At 42.4% G+C, this 14,480-nt stretch overlaps 1 protein-coding gene across 1 annotated transcript in view; it reads left to right on the top strand.

Annotated features, from left to right (window-relative positions):
- SLCO2A1 (solute carrier organic anion transporter family member 2A1) overlaps positions 1–14,480 on the top strand; it is an 84,048-nt gene that overhangs the window by 57,345 nt on the left and 12,223 nt on the right. The window contains exons 8-10 of the mRNA XM_075341000.1: positions 3,833–3,997; positions 7,678–7,864; positions 12,153–12,282. Coding sequence (XP_075197115.1) covers positions 3,833–3,997; positions 7,678–7,864; positions 12,153–12,282 — 482 coding nt within the window. The remainder of the gene's footprint in view (positions 1–3,832; positions 3,998–7,677; positions 7,865–12,152; positions 12,283–14,480) is intronic.

Below are 14,480 nucleotides of genomic sequence, written 5' to 3'. Positions count from 1 at the left end.
CGGTCCAGCTCACCCCAAACCATCTCGATTGGGTTCAGGCCTGGTGACTGTGGAGGCCAGGTCATCTGGCATAGCACCCCATTACTCTCCTTCTTAGTCAAATAGCACTTACACAGCCTGGAGGTGTGTTTGGGGTCATTATCATGTTGAAAAATAAATGATGGTCCAACTAAACGCAAACTGGATGGAATAGCATGCGGCTGCAAGATGCTGTTGTAGCCATGCTGGTTCAGTATGTCTTCAATTTTGAATAAATCCCCAACAGTGTCACCAGCAAAGCTTCCCCACATCATCACACTTCCTCCTCCATGCTTCACGGTGGGAACCAGTCAAGTAGAGTCCATCCGTTCACCTTTCTTACAAAGACACGGTGGTTGGATCCAAAGATCTCAAATTTGGACTCATCAGACCAAAACACAGATTTCCACTGGTCTAATGTCCATTCCTTGTGTTCTTTAGCCCAAACAAGACTCTTCTGCTTGTTGCCTGTTCTTAGCATTTGGTTTCCTAGTAGCTATTTTACCATGAAGGCCTGCTGCACAAAGTCTCCTCTTAATAGTTGTTCCAGAGATGAGAAGATGTGTCCAAACGTTTGGTCTGTACTGTATAATATATATATATATATATATATATATATATATATATATATATATATATACAGTCATATGAAAACGTTTGGGCACCCCTATTAATGTTAACCTTTTTTCTTTATAACAATTTGGGTTTTTGCAACAGCTATTTCAGTTTCATATATCTAATAACTGATGGACTCAGTCATATTTCTGGATTGAAATTAGGTTTATTGTACTAACAGAAAATGTGCAATCCGCATTTAAACAAAATTTGACCGGTGCAAAAGTATGGGCACCCTTATCAATTTCTCGATTTGAACACTCCTAACTACTTTTTAGTGACTTACTAAAGCACTAAATTGGTTTTGTAACCTCATTGAGCTTTGAACTTCATAGGCAGGTGTATCCAATCATGAGAAAAGGTATTTAAGGTGGCCACTTGCAAGTTGTTCTCCTATTTGAATCTCCTATGAAGAGTGGCATCATGGGCTCCTCAAAACATCTCTCAAATGATCTGAAAACAAAGATTATTCAACATAGTTGTTCAGGGGAAGGATACAAAAAGTTGTCTCAGAGATTTAAACTGTCAGTTTCCACTGTGAGGAACATAGTAAGGAAATGGAAGAACACAGGTACAGTTCTTGTTAAGCCCAGAAGTAGCAGGCCAAGAAAAATATCAGAAAGGCAGAGAAGAAGAATGGGGAGAACAGTCAAGGCCAATCCACAGACCACCTCCAAAGACCTGCAGCATCATCTTGCTGCAGATGGTGTCAATGTGCATCGGTCAACAATACAGCGCACGTTGCACAAGGAGAAGCTGTATGGGAGAGTGCTGCGAAAGAAGCCGTTTCTGCAAGCACGCCATAAACAGAGTCACCTGAGGTATGCAAAAGCACATTTGGACAAGCCAGTTACATTTTGGAAGAAGGTCCTGTGGACTGATGAAACAAAGATTGAGTTGTTTGGTCAAACAAAAAGGCATTATGCATGGAGGCAAAAACACCACGGCATTCCAAAAAAAGCACTTGCTACCCACAGTAAAATTTGGTGGAGGTTCCATCATGCTTTAGGGCTGTGTGGTCAATGCCGGCACCGGGAATCTTGTTAAAGTTGAGGGTCGCATGGATTCAACTCAGTATCAGCAGATTCTTGACAATAATGTGCAAGAATCAGTGATGAAGTTGAAGTTACGCAGGGGATGGGTATTTCAGCAAGACAATGATCCAAAACACTGCTCCAAATCTACTCAGGCATTCATGCAGAGGAACAATTACAATGTTCTGGAATGGCCATCCCAGTCCCCAGAACTGAATATCATTGAACATCTGTGGGATGATGTGAAGCGTGCTGTCCATGCTCGGCGACCATCAAACTTAACTGAACTGGAATTGTTTTGTAAACAGGAATGGTCAAATATACTTTCATCCAGGATCCAGGAACTCATTAAAAGCTACAGGAAGCGACTAGAGGCTGTTATTTTTGCAAAAGGAGGATCTACAAAATATTAATGTCACTTTTATGTTGAGGTGCCCATACTTTTGCACCGGTCAAATTTTGTTTAAATGCGGATTGCACATTTTCTGTTAGTACAATAAACCTCATTTTAATCCAGAAATATTACTGAGTCCATCAGTTATTAGATATATGAAACTGAAATAGCTGTTGCAAAAACCCAAATTGTTATAAAGAAAAAAAGGTTAACATTAATAGGGGTGCCCAAACGTTTTCATATGACTGTATATATATATATATATATATATATATATTCTAAGATAAAATATAAGTAAATAAATAGGCAGAAAAGTAATAATACTACACCTCTCATCATTTGGCTGGCTGCTTTAAATACACACACTTATTGTACTCACATGTCAGACTTTATAGATGACTTTATAAACCTTGCAATGTAACTTGACAGCTCGGTTTCCACTTGGCCGGAGTTACTATAAACTGATTAGTTAAACATTTAATAGGGTTTTTCCAGGACAAGTTCTGATCCTAGGGACCCTGGAGAACCCAGTTCTGACATGCGTTGAGCACATTGTATTTTTCCTTGGGCAGGAAGCCACTGGCACTTCAGAAACTTGCAGGAAAGTAGCTGCCAAAGGTCGGCCATTCAGTTATCAGTATTTAACCAAGAAACTTGACTAGTGACAGGAAGTTGGGTGGAAGTCAAGCGCCTACGACAGATAAGACTGATCTAGGGCAGTTAAGTCCTAGCAGTTCTTAATAGTAGAAGAACAGAATTTAATAGGCAGAACTGCTCCTTCGAAAAGCTATTGGGGCCCGCTAACCCCTAGAGATAGGAAATTGCACAGATGAGCTAGATAGTCGCCAAAGTGTGGTCGGAGAATAACAGCTGTGAGGTGTTGCGCTTTTCAGGAACTCTACTCCATGTCAGAGAATTGAAAAGATGAATTGTCTCACATTTAGTAATTGAGATCTAATATTTGGACATGGCAATGACAGATTGTTTCAAAGATATGACAGTGGTGCACAGTGCTGGAGGGAATTAGTCCTCCCCGCTATGCTAGAAAACTGCTGTCAAACGGTAGCAAAAATTGATCTAAATAGTATTACATGCAAACTTTTGTGACTGTTTTTTTTTTAACTTTTGTGCTGTACTCTGCAATTAGGGGAAAGTTTAGGGGGAGGGACAGGTAGGTTTCGCAAAAAGGAGCATGGCCAAACTACATATTTACCAATAATGTATGCCAAAGAACTGGTGTAAAAATCTAGCATAGATTCTTTTTCTTCTGGGGCATGAACAGCCCAAAAATATGTCAAAGTTATTTAAAAGGCATGCTTAATGAATTCAGCAAACCTTATTCCAGCAGCAGACTATAGGGTTCAAGGTTAAAGGGTTATTCCAAACTTCATATATGATGGATAGGGCTGGTAAAAACAAGCATCTTAGAAATTCTCATGAATACTGTGGACTTATAAGTAGTCCACTGCATTCTTAGGAAGACAGATGAATATTCTTTATGCTGTTTAAGCTAATAGTGCACAGGACTTGTCGCCACACTATGATGACATGATGTCAAAACTACTGTAATTCCCAGTGTATTAGGGTGGAGATGCCATAATGTTTGGTTTTATTGACACTAGACAAAATGAGTCCAGCATATATACATACATGCTGTGTATATATATATATGTATATATATATATATAATTTTATTTTTTTATGTCTTAGTGTAACCATTTACATAATTTTATATGTTTTACATATGAATGTTTGTGTTCTCTATTTGCAGAGTTCCCACGACACTTCGTGCGTCTGCTCATGAATCCATTATTCTTGATCCTGGTCCTGTCTCAGTGCAGTTTCTCATCGGTCATTGCTGCTCTATCTACCTTCCTCAACAAATATCTAGAGAAAGAATATGGATCCAGCACTTCATATGCCAACTTTCTCATTGGTAAGTAATACATTTGAAAATTCTCCAAGCTTTTCCTTAAAGGGAACCTGTCACCAGATTTGGCGACTATAAGCTGCGGCCACCACCAGTGAGTCCTGATATACAGTATTCTAGAAAACAGTATATAAGAGCCTAAAATGCTATATATAAGAGCCCAGGCCTCTCTGTATAACGTAAAAAACACTGTTATAATACTCACATAGGTCTGATGGGCGTCGCTGCTCTCCATTCCGGCACCTCCTCTCTGCTGCGATCTCCATTGTCCTTCTATCCAGCCCAAGTCGGCATTGCTGAGGGCAGATCAAAGTACTGTAATGCGCAGGAGCGAAGAAAGGTTAAAGACCGGCTGCGCATGTGCACTACAATACTTTGATCTGCTCTCAGCAGGACAGATCAAAGTGCGTCTGTGCAGGACCTCAATGCCGGCCTGTGTGGATGCTGTAGGATGCGTCATGCACACAGGGCTAGGCAGGAGGATGGCTATGGAAGGAAGAGAGGAGGCGTCGGACCGAGAGCAGCGACACTGATTGGACTGGATTGCTCCCTCGGTGAGTATAATAAAAGTGTTTTTTTACATTATACAGGGCAACCTGGGCTCTTATAAATAGCATTTTAGAATGCTGTATATAGGAGCTCACTGGTGGTGGCCGCAGTTCATGAGGGAAAAACCTGGTGACAAGTTCCCTTTAATATTTGTATGGATAACATGGATCCACATCTCTGAATATAAAAATCCTACAAATAAGACAATAAAAGTAACATAAATAATAATAATAATAATGTTCAAGAAATGTGAGACGTAAAGTGAACTTGACAAAGAGTTATTGCTCTCCAAACCATGAATCAGATAATGGTTCCGTCATTTCAGAAAAATCAGACATTTAAAAGACAAGGCTATACTACTGTGATGATTAGTCCAAGAGGTTCGCCACCGGGTTTCTCACCTACCTCAGTCCCAATGAGTGACAGGTATCTCTCTAAATTTTTTTGGAGGGGAGAGTGCTGTCACTCAAAGGGAGCAGGAGAAACTGTCCTCTCGGGCTAGTGCACCCTTCTCTTAAGCAAGATCTTCATTCTTACTTGACCCATAAGCAGCTGGAAGCACGTTCTCATCTTCAGAATTCTTGGAAACTTCACATTTTACTAATCACAGAACGAATAAATGTGAAATATGCCGCGTGATCGTGCGGATCCCTTTCCAGAAAGGTTAAACAAGTAAAACACCCATCATTGTTCTCTGAATTAGTATTTCGAAGACATTATTTCCAAAACAGGAGAATGACAATAATGATTTCCACATTTTCTGAAGGCAGATAGAAAATGTTGTTGGGATCAGATAAGCAGTGATGTGCCAGAGAACACATTTTTCTAAGTCTCCTCCCTGATCTCTACGGGGCAGATTTATTAAAACTGTCTAATATGAATGTGGAAACTTAGACTAGACCGTCTTAAAATGCACGAGATGTAAAATGATTGCTGATGGCGGAGGATACATTTGGTGCATCTTTTGACTATTTAGTGTAACTTTTACAACACTTATTAGTTGACTTCCTTTGCACCAGAAATTTTTGCCAAAAATTTAGCTCATTTTTTCTTACACGGCATTACGTCTTAGACCCATCTCTTGACATGGAGCATTTACTTGGGCAAATCACAGAAAATGTCCAAAACAATGAGTGTGGAAGACAGCATTAGAATCCTGCCTATTTTAGCACTTAGTAAAATTTCCTTTATTGTGACATTTTTTAACAAAATAAGTCCAAATGTAAGTGCTGATTATCTTCTTGTAAAAAGCTTTACATATCTTGTATGGACTAATAGTAAAGCCTGCTTTACACCTTTCAATTAAGCATACGATACCGTATGCGATGTGACACGCCCCCATCGTATTTGCGGCACATTCAATTTGTTGACCGTGTCGCACAATCGATTAAAAGCTGTCACACGTACTTACCCTTCCATACGACCTCGCTGTGGGCGGCGAACATCCACTTCCTGGAGTGGGAGGGACGTCCGGCGTCACAGCGACGTCACACAGCGGCCAGCCAATAGAAGCGGAGGGGCGGAGATGAGCAGAACATAAACATCCTGCCCACCTCCTTCCTTCCGCATTGCCGGCGGGACGCAGGTAAAATCTGTTCATAGTTCATAGTGCTGCCTCGGGAACATTGAACAACCCGACGTGCAATTTTTAGGAAATGAACGACGTGTATGTGATGAACGGTTTTACGTTCAATCGCAGTCGCACGTAGCTGTCACACGCTACAACACCACTAACGATGCCGATGTGCGTCACTTACGACGTGACCCCGCCGACACATCGTTAGATATGTTGTAGCGTGTAAAGCGGCCTTTAGTCTGCAGCTACCACTCCCATTGATCTGCTGTTTTTAGCTCCGAGGGTGACCGGATGGAAACAGTTTGGTAGCTGAACATCGCAGCTCCGTCAACTGTTTCGGATACGTCATCATAGTTTGTGTCTGTGTTTGTGTACCAGTCATTGCACTGTCTGCCCATATATCACAGGATCCAATTCAAACTGCTTGTTCTCACCCACAAAGCTCTCCACAATGTGGCACCCCCCTACATCTCCACCCTCCTCTCTGTCTATCACCCTACCCATTATCTACGCTCTGCAAATGACGTTCGACTAACATCCACACTAATTGAAACCTCCCACTCCCAGATCCAAGACTTCTTCCGAGCTGCACCAATCCTTTGGAATGCTCTACCCCAAGAAGCTAAATGAATCATAATGTACTCAGCTTCATATGCACCCTAAAAATGCATATTTTTAGGGAGGACTATCACACTCCCTAGGCGAACTAAATTCACATAGGCCCTCCAAGCCTTCTCAGAACATAACCCCACGTCAAACTCCATGGCACCCATATGCATCTCAAGGTTCTAGCCAACTGGTCCAGGAAGCCATTATCTATCCCTCATTTCCTTGAGATGGCTTGATTGTCATTGTAAATAAGCACCTGTACCTTGCCGCCCCCCCATCTCATTGTAGATTGTAAACTCTCACGAGCAGGGTTGTCTTTTTTTCACTCTAATTATTGTATTTTCTATAACTGTTATTTGTTTGTGTATGATCCTCCTGAATTGTAAAGCGCTGCAGAATATGTTGGCGCTATAGAAATAAAGATTATTATTATTATTATAGTTGTGAAACACTCCTATAAGTTAATATGGCTCTCTAGTGCCACCTATTGAGGTCAACCTTATAAGCCAATGTCAATCCATTAAAGAGAATATGTCAGCAGGTCTTTGCTGTGTTTTCTGAGAGCAGCATAATGTAGGGGCAGAGACCCTGATTCCAGTGATGTCACTTACTGGGCTGGTTGGAGTAGTCATAAAATCAGTGTTCTGTCCTGCAGATCTAGTAGTTTTCTAATTGTTGAGCTCAGTATAACCCCACCCACACCACTGTTTTCGGTGTTCACTGTGCATAGGCAGAAAGCTGCCAATCAGTGGTGAGGGTGGGGTTACATAGAGCAGGAGGATTACATGGCACGAAACAACTAGTCCATACAGTGTGGTGATAAAGAGGTCACTGCAGGATAGCTACCCTTCTGTCTGTTTATCTGTAGGGTTGTGATGGATATTGCTACATTAAATGTATGCTTTTTTAACTGATTGAATATTAATTTGGCTTATGTGTCTTGTGTATACAGGTGCTGTAAATTTGCCAGCTGCTGCTCTAGGAATGCTAATAGGAGGAATCATAATGAAGAAATGTTGTTTTGCTGCCAAGACAATTCCTCGCTTTGCACTGACTGTCCTGCTCACGTCGGTCCTGCTCTGCGTACCTCTGTTCTTCATGGGCTGCTCCACACAGAAGCTGGGATCCGTTAGTGGCAGGTACTGAGGTCTACTACAATCAGATGCGCATATTAGTGGCCAATCCATGATAATTAAAGGGGTTTAATAAGAATGAACTACCCCTATATTCAAATATGGCATGAAGGTCCCTGTTCTCGTCTTCATGGGGGTCCTAGTTGTGTGACCTCTAGTGATGATATACTATAGCAGTTGGAGGAAAAAAAACTTTATGATTGTAGCAGTGAGTATGGCCTAATCTACATAATCATCAAACTTGAAGAATATCCTCTGGCGTACCAAAATTAAATGTTTTTTTGCTTTAGATATTTAAGGACTTGCGAGACCAAATGTGAGAGGTGTGAAGGCTCAAGTATTAGACCGCTTTCATATCTCTGTTCAGTGCTCCCGTCGGAGCTTCCGTCCGAACACCACAGCAAAACATGTTTTGGACGCATGCGCCGACGGGGCCATTGACTATAATAGAGCAGACGGAGTCAGGGTGTGCTCTGTCTTGCACCATTTTTGGGCGTATCCACTTTCGGCAGGGGGACACCCAGATGTAGTAGACAACGTCTGGGTGTCCACCAGCAGAAAGTGTATATGCCTGAAAATGGTGCAAGACGGAGCACGCGGTGACTCCGTCTGCTCCATTATAGTCAATGGCCTCATCGGCGCATGCGTCCAAAGCACGTTTTGCCGGGGTGTTCGGACGGAAACTGCGACGGCACTACTGAACGGAGGTAAAAACGAAATGTGAAAGCGGCCTTACTGACGCGTTGCACTGTCTGGGTTTTGGTCAGGCTAACCTCTTCGTGTCCTACCAGTGATGAAATACCGAAAATTCCCTTTTGTTACACCGGTTACTTCTAACACATCCTAAATATTACTTGGCTAACCTCTTCAAGCTGCGGTCAATTTCCATTTTTGCATTTTTTTCTTCCCCTTATTCTAAGAGCCATAACTTTTTTATTTTTATGTCCACACAGACGTGTGAGGGCTTGTTTGTTTTGTGAGCGAAGGAGGTGGTCCCAGGAACCATTTCTTCATAAAATAAAATTTATTGTGAAATGTTGTTAAAAATGTAACCCATAGAAAATAGGATAAAACATCCTTGTATGTAGATACACTAGACACATAAAGCTAGATTACAGACAAATGCATTTCGGTCAGGTGTCCTTAATCATTGTTGTTCTAATGTACCTCATCCTGGGCTCCTTCCTGGTAAATATGTCCTTCAGTCTGGTATGTCCCCCATCCTGGTATATATGTCCACTTACTGGTATATACTATCCCCTCCTGGGCCCATCCTGGAATATATGTCCTCCCATTTTTGTATATACTGTCCCCCTTCTGGGCTCCTCCTGGTATAAACTGTCCCACTAATGGTATAAACTGTCCCCCTCCTTGTATATACTGTCCCCCTCCTGGTATAAACTGCTCACTCCTAGTATATACTGTCCCCCTCCTTGTACACACTGTCCCCCTCCTGGTATATACTGTCCCCCTCCTGGTATCTGCTGTCCCCCTCCTGGTATATACTGTCCCCCTCCTGGGCTCACAAGGGTATACACTGTTCCCTTCTTGGTATATATGTCTCCATCCTGGTAACTACGTCTCCATTGTACTCACCATCCCTGGCTCCCATGTCGTGCGGCATCCTCCTGTGTAGCCAAGCGTGCAGAAGCCGGCCGCTTTCATCGGTGTCTGTGCTTTGGCAATGCATGACGTCATTGTCATGCGCCACCATCAGTCACTGGTATGGCGATTAAAGCTGCCGGTTTTTGATTGTCTGGCAGCCTGTATTGCAATACAGGGACCTGATGGGTCTCTGTGCTGCAATGCAGCTAGATGTGCGCCGTCGTCGGGCCCCCTGCACCCCTAGGCCTGGTCACAGTCGTGATCCCTGCAAACGCGATCGTTCTGCCCCTGGTTAGAGCAAATCATGAAAACTTGACAATGTGTTATTTATAAGGTTTTTTTCACATGGAGGTTTTTTTCAGGTGTTTTTGGGATGGGCAAGCTATGAAATACACTGAAAATTCACTTGTTATAGCTTTCCATACTGTTTTTATTCACTTCTATTGAAAAATGGTTTGCTGGTAATATGTATATTCCAGCTTTTGATTGTTTTTTTTATTAGCTTTCGGGCTCCAAAAGAAGTTTAAATAAGTGAGCTATCAATTCTGCTATTAAGCAATGCCATACTTTACCATATAAGTCAATGGGAAGGCTACAAAAACACCTTTGAAAATTACTTTTATGGTGTTTTTGCTATTATTTGCTTCATGGCATTAAAAAAAATGTGAGAAAAATGCACTATGAATGCTAAAAAAATGTTTGCAAAAAATGACTAAGAGAAACATTAACAAACACTTCAAGAAGGAAATGTTAACAAAATCTCAATAAAAAAATACCCCCCAAAAATCGGAATTTCCTGAACCACTTTCTGCTTCCAACACCCGTCGTTTTTCACTGTATGAAGAAACCTTGTGTAACAACCATGATAGTGGACAAAATAAGCTAATAGGTCTACACCTTTAGATACTTGTCTCCTATCTAAACACTATAAATGATATTTATGAGACAAATTCTTCTTCAACATCTCAATATTTGTACAGATACCAAACATGGATCAGAATATTTGGCACAGACACAAGCTAACATACTTAAAGGGGTATTCCCATCTCCAAGATCCTATCCCAATATGTAGTAGGAATAATAATAATATTAGCAAATACCTCCAATTAGAAATGTAGTATAGTTCTCCTGATATAGCCATGTTTCTTACCTTACGTTCAGGGCTTTGCAGGACCTTAGGTATCCATGGTTACAACCACCATATAGTCACAAAGAGTTATTTAGTTAGTTGCTTGTGGTCGTAACCATGGATACCTAAGGTCCTGCAAAGTCCTAAACATGAGGTAAGCGACATAGTGAATCAGAAAAACTATACTACATTACTTATAGGAGGTATTTGCTAATATTCTTATTACACCTACTATATATTGGGAGAGGATTTTGGAGATGGGAATACCCCTTTAACATTATCTGTAATAAAGTTGCATTCCTTTCCATGTTTTTATTAACTCCAAGAATATACTCTTAAGGCCCCGTCACACTAAGCAACATCGCTAGCAACATCGCTGCTAACGAACAACTTTTGTGACGTTGCTAGCGATGTTGCTGTGTGTGACATCCAGCAACAACCTGGCCCCTGCTGTGAGGTCGTTAGTTGTTGCTGAATGTCCTGGGCCATTTTTTAGTTGTTGCTGTCCTGCTGTGAAGCACAGATCGCTGTGTGTGACAGAGAGACAGCAACAACTAAATGTGCAGGCAGCAGGAGCCGGCTTCTGCAGAGGCTGGTAACCAATGTAAACATCGGGTAACCAAGAAGCCCTGTCCTTGGTTACCCGATATTTACCTTCGATACCAGCCTCTCTCACTGCCTGTGCTGCCGGCTCCTGCTCTGTGCACATGTAGCTGCAGCACACATCGGGTAATTAACCCGATGTGTGCTGTAAGTAGGAGAGCAGGGAGCCAGCGCTCAGTGTGCGCTGCTCCCTGCTCTGTGCACATTTAGCTGCAGCACACATCGGGTAATTAACCCGATGTGTGCTGTACTAGGAGAGCAGGGAGCCAGCGCTCAGTGTGCGCTGCTCCCTGCTCTCTGCACGTGTAGCTCCGTGCAGTGGTAACCAAGGTAAATATCGGGTTGGTTACCCGATATTTACCTTAGTTACCAAGCGCAGCATCTTCCATGCGGCGCTGGGGGCTGGTCACTGGTTGCTGGTGAGCTCACCAGCAACTCGTGTAGCCACGCTCCAGCGATCCCTGCCAGGTCAGGTTGCTGGTGGGATCGCTGGAGCGTTGCAGTGTGACAGCTCACCAGCAACCTCCTAGCAACTTACCAGCGATCCCTATCGTTGTTGGGATCGCTGGTAAGTTGCTTAGTGTGACGGTACCTTTAGGGGTTGGCCATCCCAGTGCATAGTTTTAGCACATACTGCAGTTTGCTGAATCCTCACAGACAGTGACATTGTTCTATTTAGAGAAATGGATGAGAATCGAGTTGGCGCTTGGCCACAAGTATGGAAGTCACATATATGCTGTCTAGTGATGACCGCTCTAACCGTCAATCAGAGCCGAATATCACTATCTATATTGCTTACTCTTACGATTTACCAAGTTGGAATATGTGCTGAAAATTTGGACTGGGCTGAACAACCCCTTTAATGAGTGCACATAACTCAGTAGCCCACTGTTATAAATCAGCCATGAACTTTTCTCTTAAAAGTTTTTCCAACCCAAAAATTGTGATGTTTTGCAGTACGAATATGACTTGCCTTCAGCAGTGTGCTTGCCAAGAACATGCTTTTCACCCAGTGTGTGGATCTGATGGAGTGGAGTACATGTCCCCCTGCCAAGCTGGATGTAGTACTTTCAATACTTATTCATCGGTGAGTAACCCATACAACACTGATTACGTTTCCGTAAGTTTTAAGGTTTTACATTTACAAAAGTGCCAAGATGATTTGTCTATAATTCAGGACCAAATTATAGGAAGGGCAAAAGGGCCAAATACCCCAGGGTATCAACTACCAGGCACTCCTAAGTTCTATCGACCATTGTTTTATGTGTTTGGAGCTCACATGGCCCATCTGTACTCACTTCTTCCTAAAAGAAACCCAATGGTCAAACCTTATAAAAGTACGCACAATAAACCTCATATAAAAAAAATACAACATGCCCAATCCTTTTTTTCCCAAACAGCAAAGCTACCCGAGTGTTCAGTGTGTGTAGGGGAGCGTCTTATGTATCCCAAGAACAAAAGGATTGGGCATTTCAATTAAATATGCCCAATCCTTCTTACCCTGACATTGTCTGTTGTGGAAAGTCAAGTGGCTGATAAAGGGTCATTTTATGAAAACTGCAGCCAACCCCCCCCCAAGTAATAAATGATTGTCTGTCGTTCCTTTATCCTGTCCTCAGACTTAATAAACCTGGTGCCAGATTCCCTTTACTGATATGTGGACTTATATCAGCATGGGCTATGCCAAGCTTTGGCCATTAAAGAATTGAGACTAGTACTGGGTGGACTTGCAGATAACTGGGACCGACAGGTCTAAATGAGTTAAAAATAAACAACCCAGTTCCAGCCTAGGATTGGTCCCAGTTATCTGGCAGGACGCTGGTCCCTATATAAATCTATAGGGACCAGAATCCAATGATTCAAAATAGTGGTAGAAGAGATAGGGGGATAGGAACAAGCGCTCTGTACTTACAGAGGCCCCGGCGCGGCTGTAACTGCTTCCAGGCTGCTCATTCACTTCCAGGGCCACTCATTTACTGTCATTCATATGCACTGCTTTCCCCACCGACTGACATCTGTCAGACAGTCAGACGCGACCCCACGCTGAGTGACAGTGCCTGACTGAAACCAATCACACACCAAGCGTGTCACTATTGTACAGTAAAAATAAATAAATTGGCGTTATTTCCCCCCATGTTATGATACCCATCACATATAAAGCATACGTCTACAGGCTGCAGCCGCCAGCCGTGTGCTTATCTTGGCTGTGTATATAAAAAAATGTAATTAATAATTTAAAAAAAAAAAACAGTGTGCAGCCCCCCTCAATTTTGATACCCAGCCATGATAAAGCCCAACAGCTGGAGGCTGGTATTCTCAGGCTGGGGATACCCATGATAAGGCCTTAATTTAGGTTGATGCCATTCAGTCATGCATCCCTCTTAAACTGTCTGCAGTCCAAATTATGAGTCACTTGTGGTAGCATGCATAACCACTCTCTTTCACACACACCAGAGAGATGTACTCGGATATGAATAGAAAGTAAGACTGCTTTATTCCGGAAGTTGTACAAATATATATAACCGGGCTTATTGGCTAGGTGCCAAGAATACATAAGACGTCTCCTATTGGATAAAGTAGAACAGCTTATTCTGTGATATACAATTTACTGTAATGTGCTTGGTTCCTCATTTATATTAAGCAATGTCAGCATGATTCACTGGTCACAAGAATAGCCCAGACTGTCTGTCTGAGTCTTATGCCAAGAGATATGTGTGGTACAGTTCAAACACCATCTTAAATCCTGTTCTTTATGGATATCTCTATGTAACTGTTATATACTCATAATAATTCATAATCTTGTCCATAACAGTCCCCCCTTTGGAGATAGCCAAAAAGTCTTTCCTTACTTTTCCAGGTCTATTGATCTGTCCTAATGCCGATGGTTACCTCACTCACATACGAGATACCCCATCCCTTGTGGATGAATCTTCCCACCCAACAGACTATGCATAGGAAGCCAGATACTGACCGTATTCTCTAGACTGTCCTCATGGCTATGTTCCGCTGGCACACGTTATTCAGGAAGGGGGAATGTGGCTGGCAGTAGTCCTCTAATGGGCTAATATTTATCAGGGTTGGTTTCACTCAAAGTCTCATGCTCCTCAGTCCTCAGGCGGTAATGGTGGGACATCATCAAAGGTGGGATGCACAGTCGTCTTCTGGTACACATGCTTAGATATCATCGTCCTGGCACAAAATATCGGGTAGAAGAGGGAAGACAGCCATCTCCTGGTCTCAGGCAGGTCCGACATCTCTTTGTAGTGGAATGCATGGATCTTCGTC

The sequence above is a fragment of the Anomaloglossus baeobatrachus genome, chromosome 3, assembly GCF_048569485.1.
Source record: "Anomaloglossus baeobatrachus isolate aAnoBae1 chromosome 3, aAnoBae1.hap1, whole genome shotgun sequence".
NCBI classification, from domain to species: Eukaryota; Metazoa; Chordata; class Amphibia; order Anura; family Aromobatidae; genus Anomaloglossus; species Anomaloglossus baeobatrachus.
Note: the sequence above shows the minus strand (reverse complement) of the source record. Positions and strands in the feature narration are given on the sequence as shown.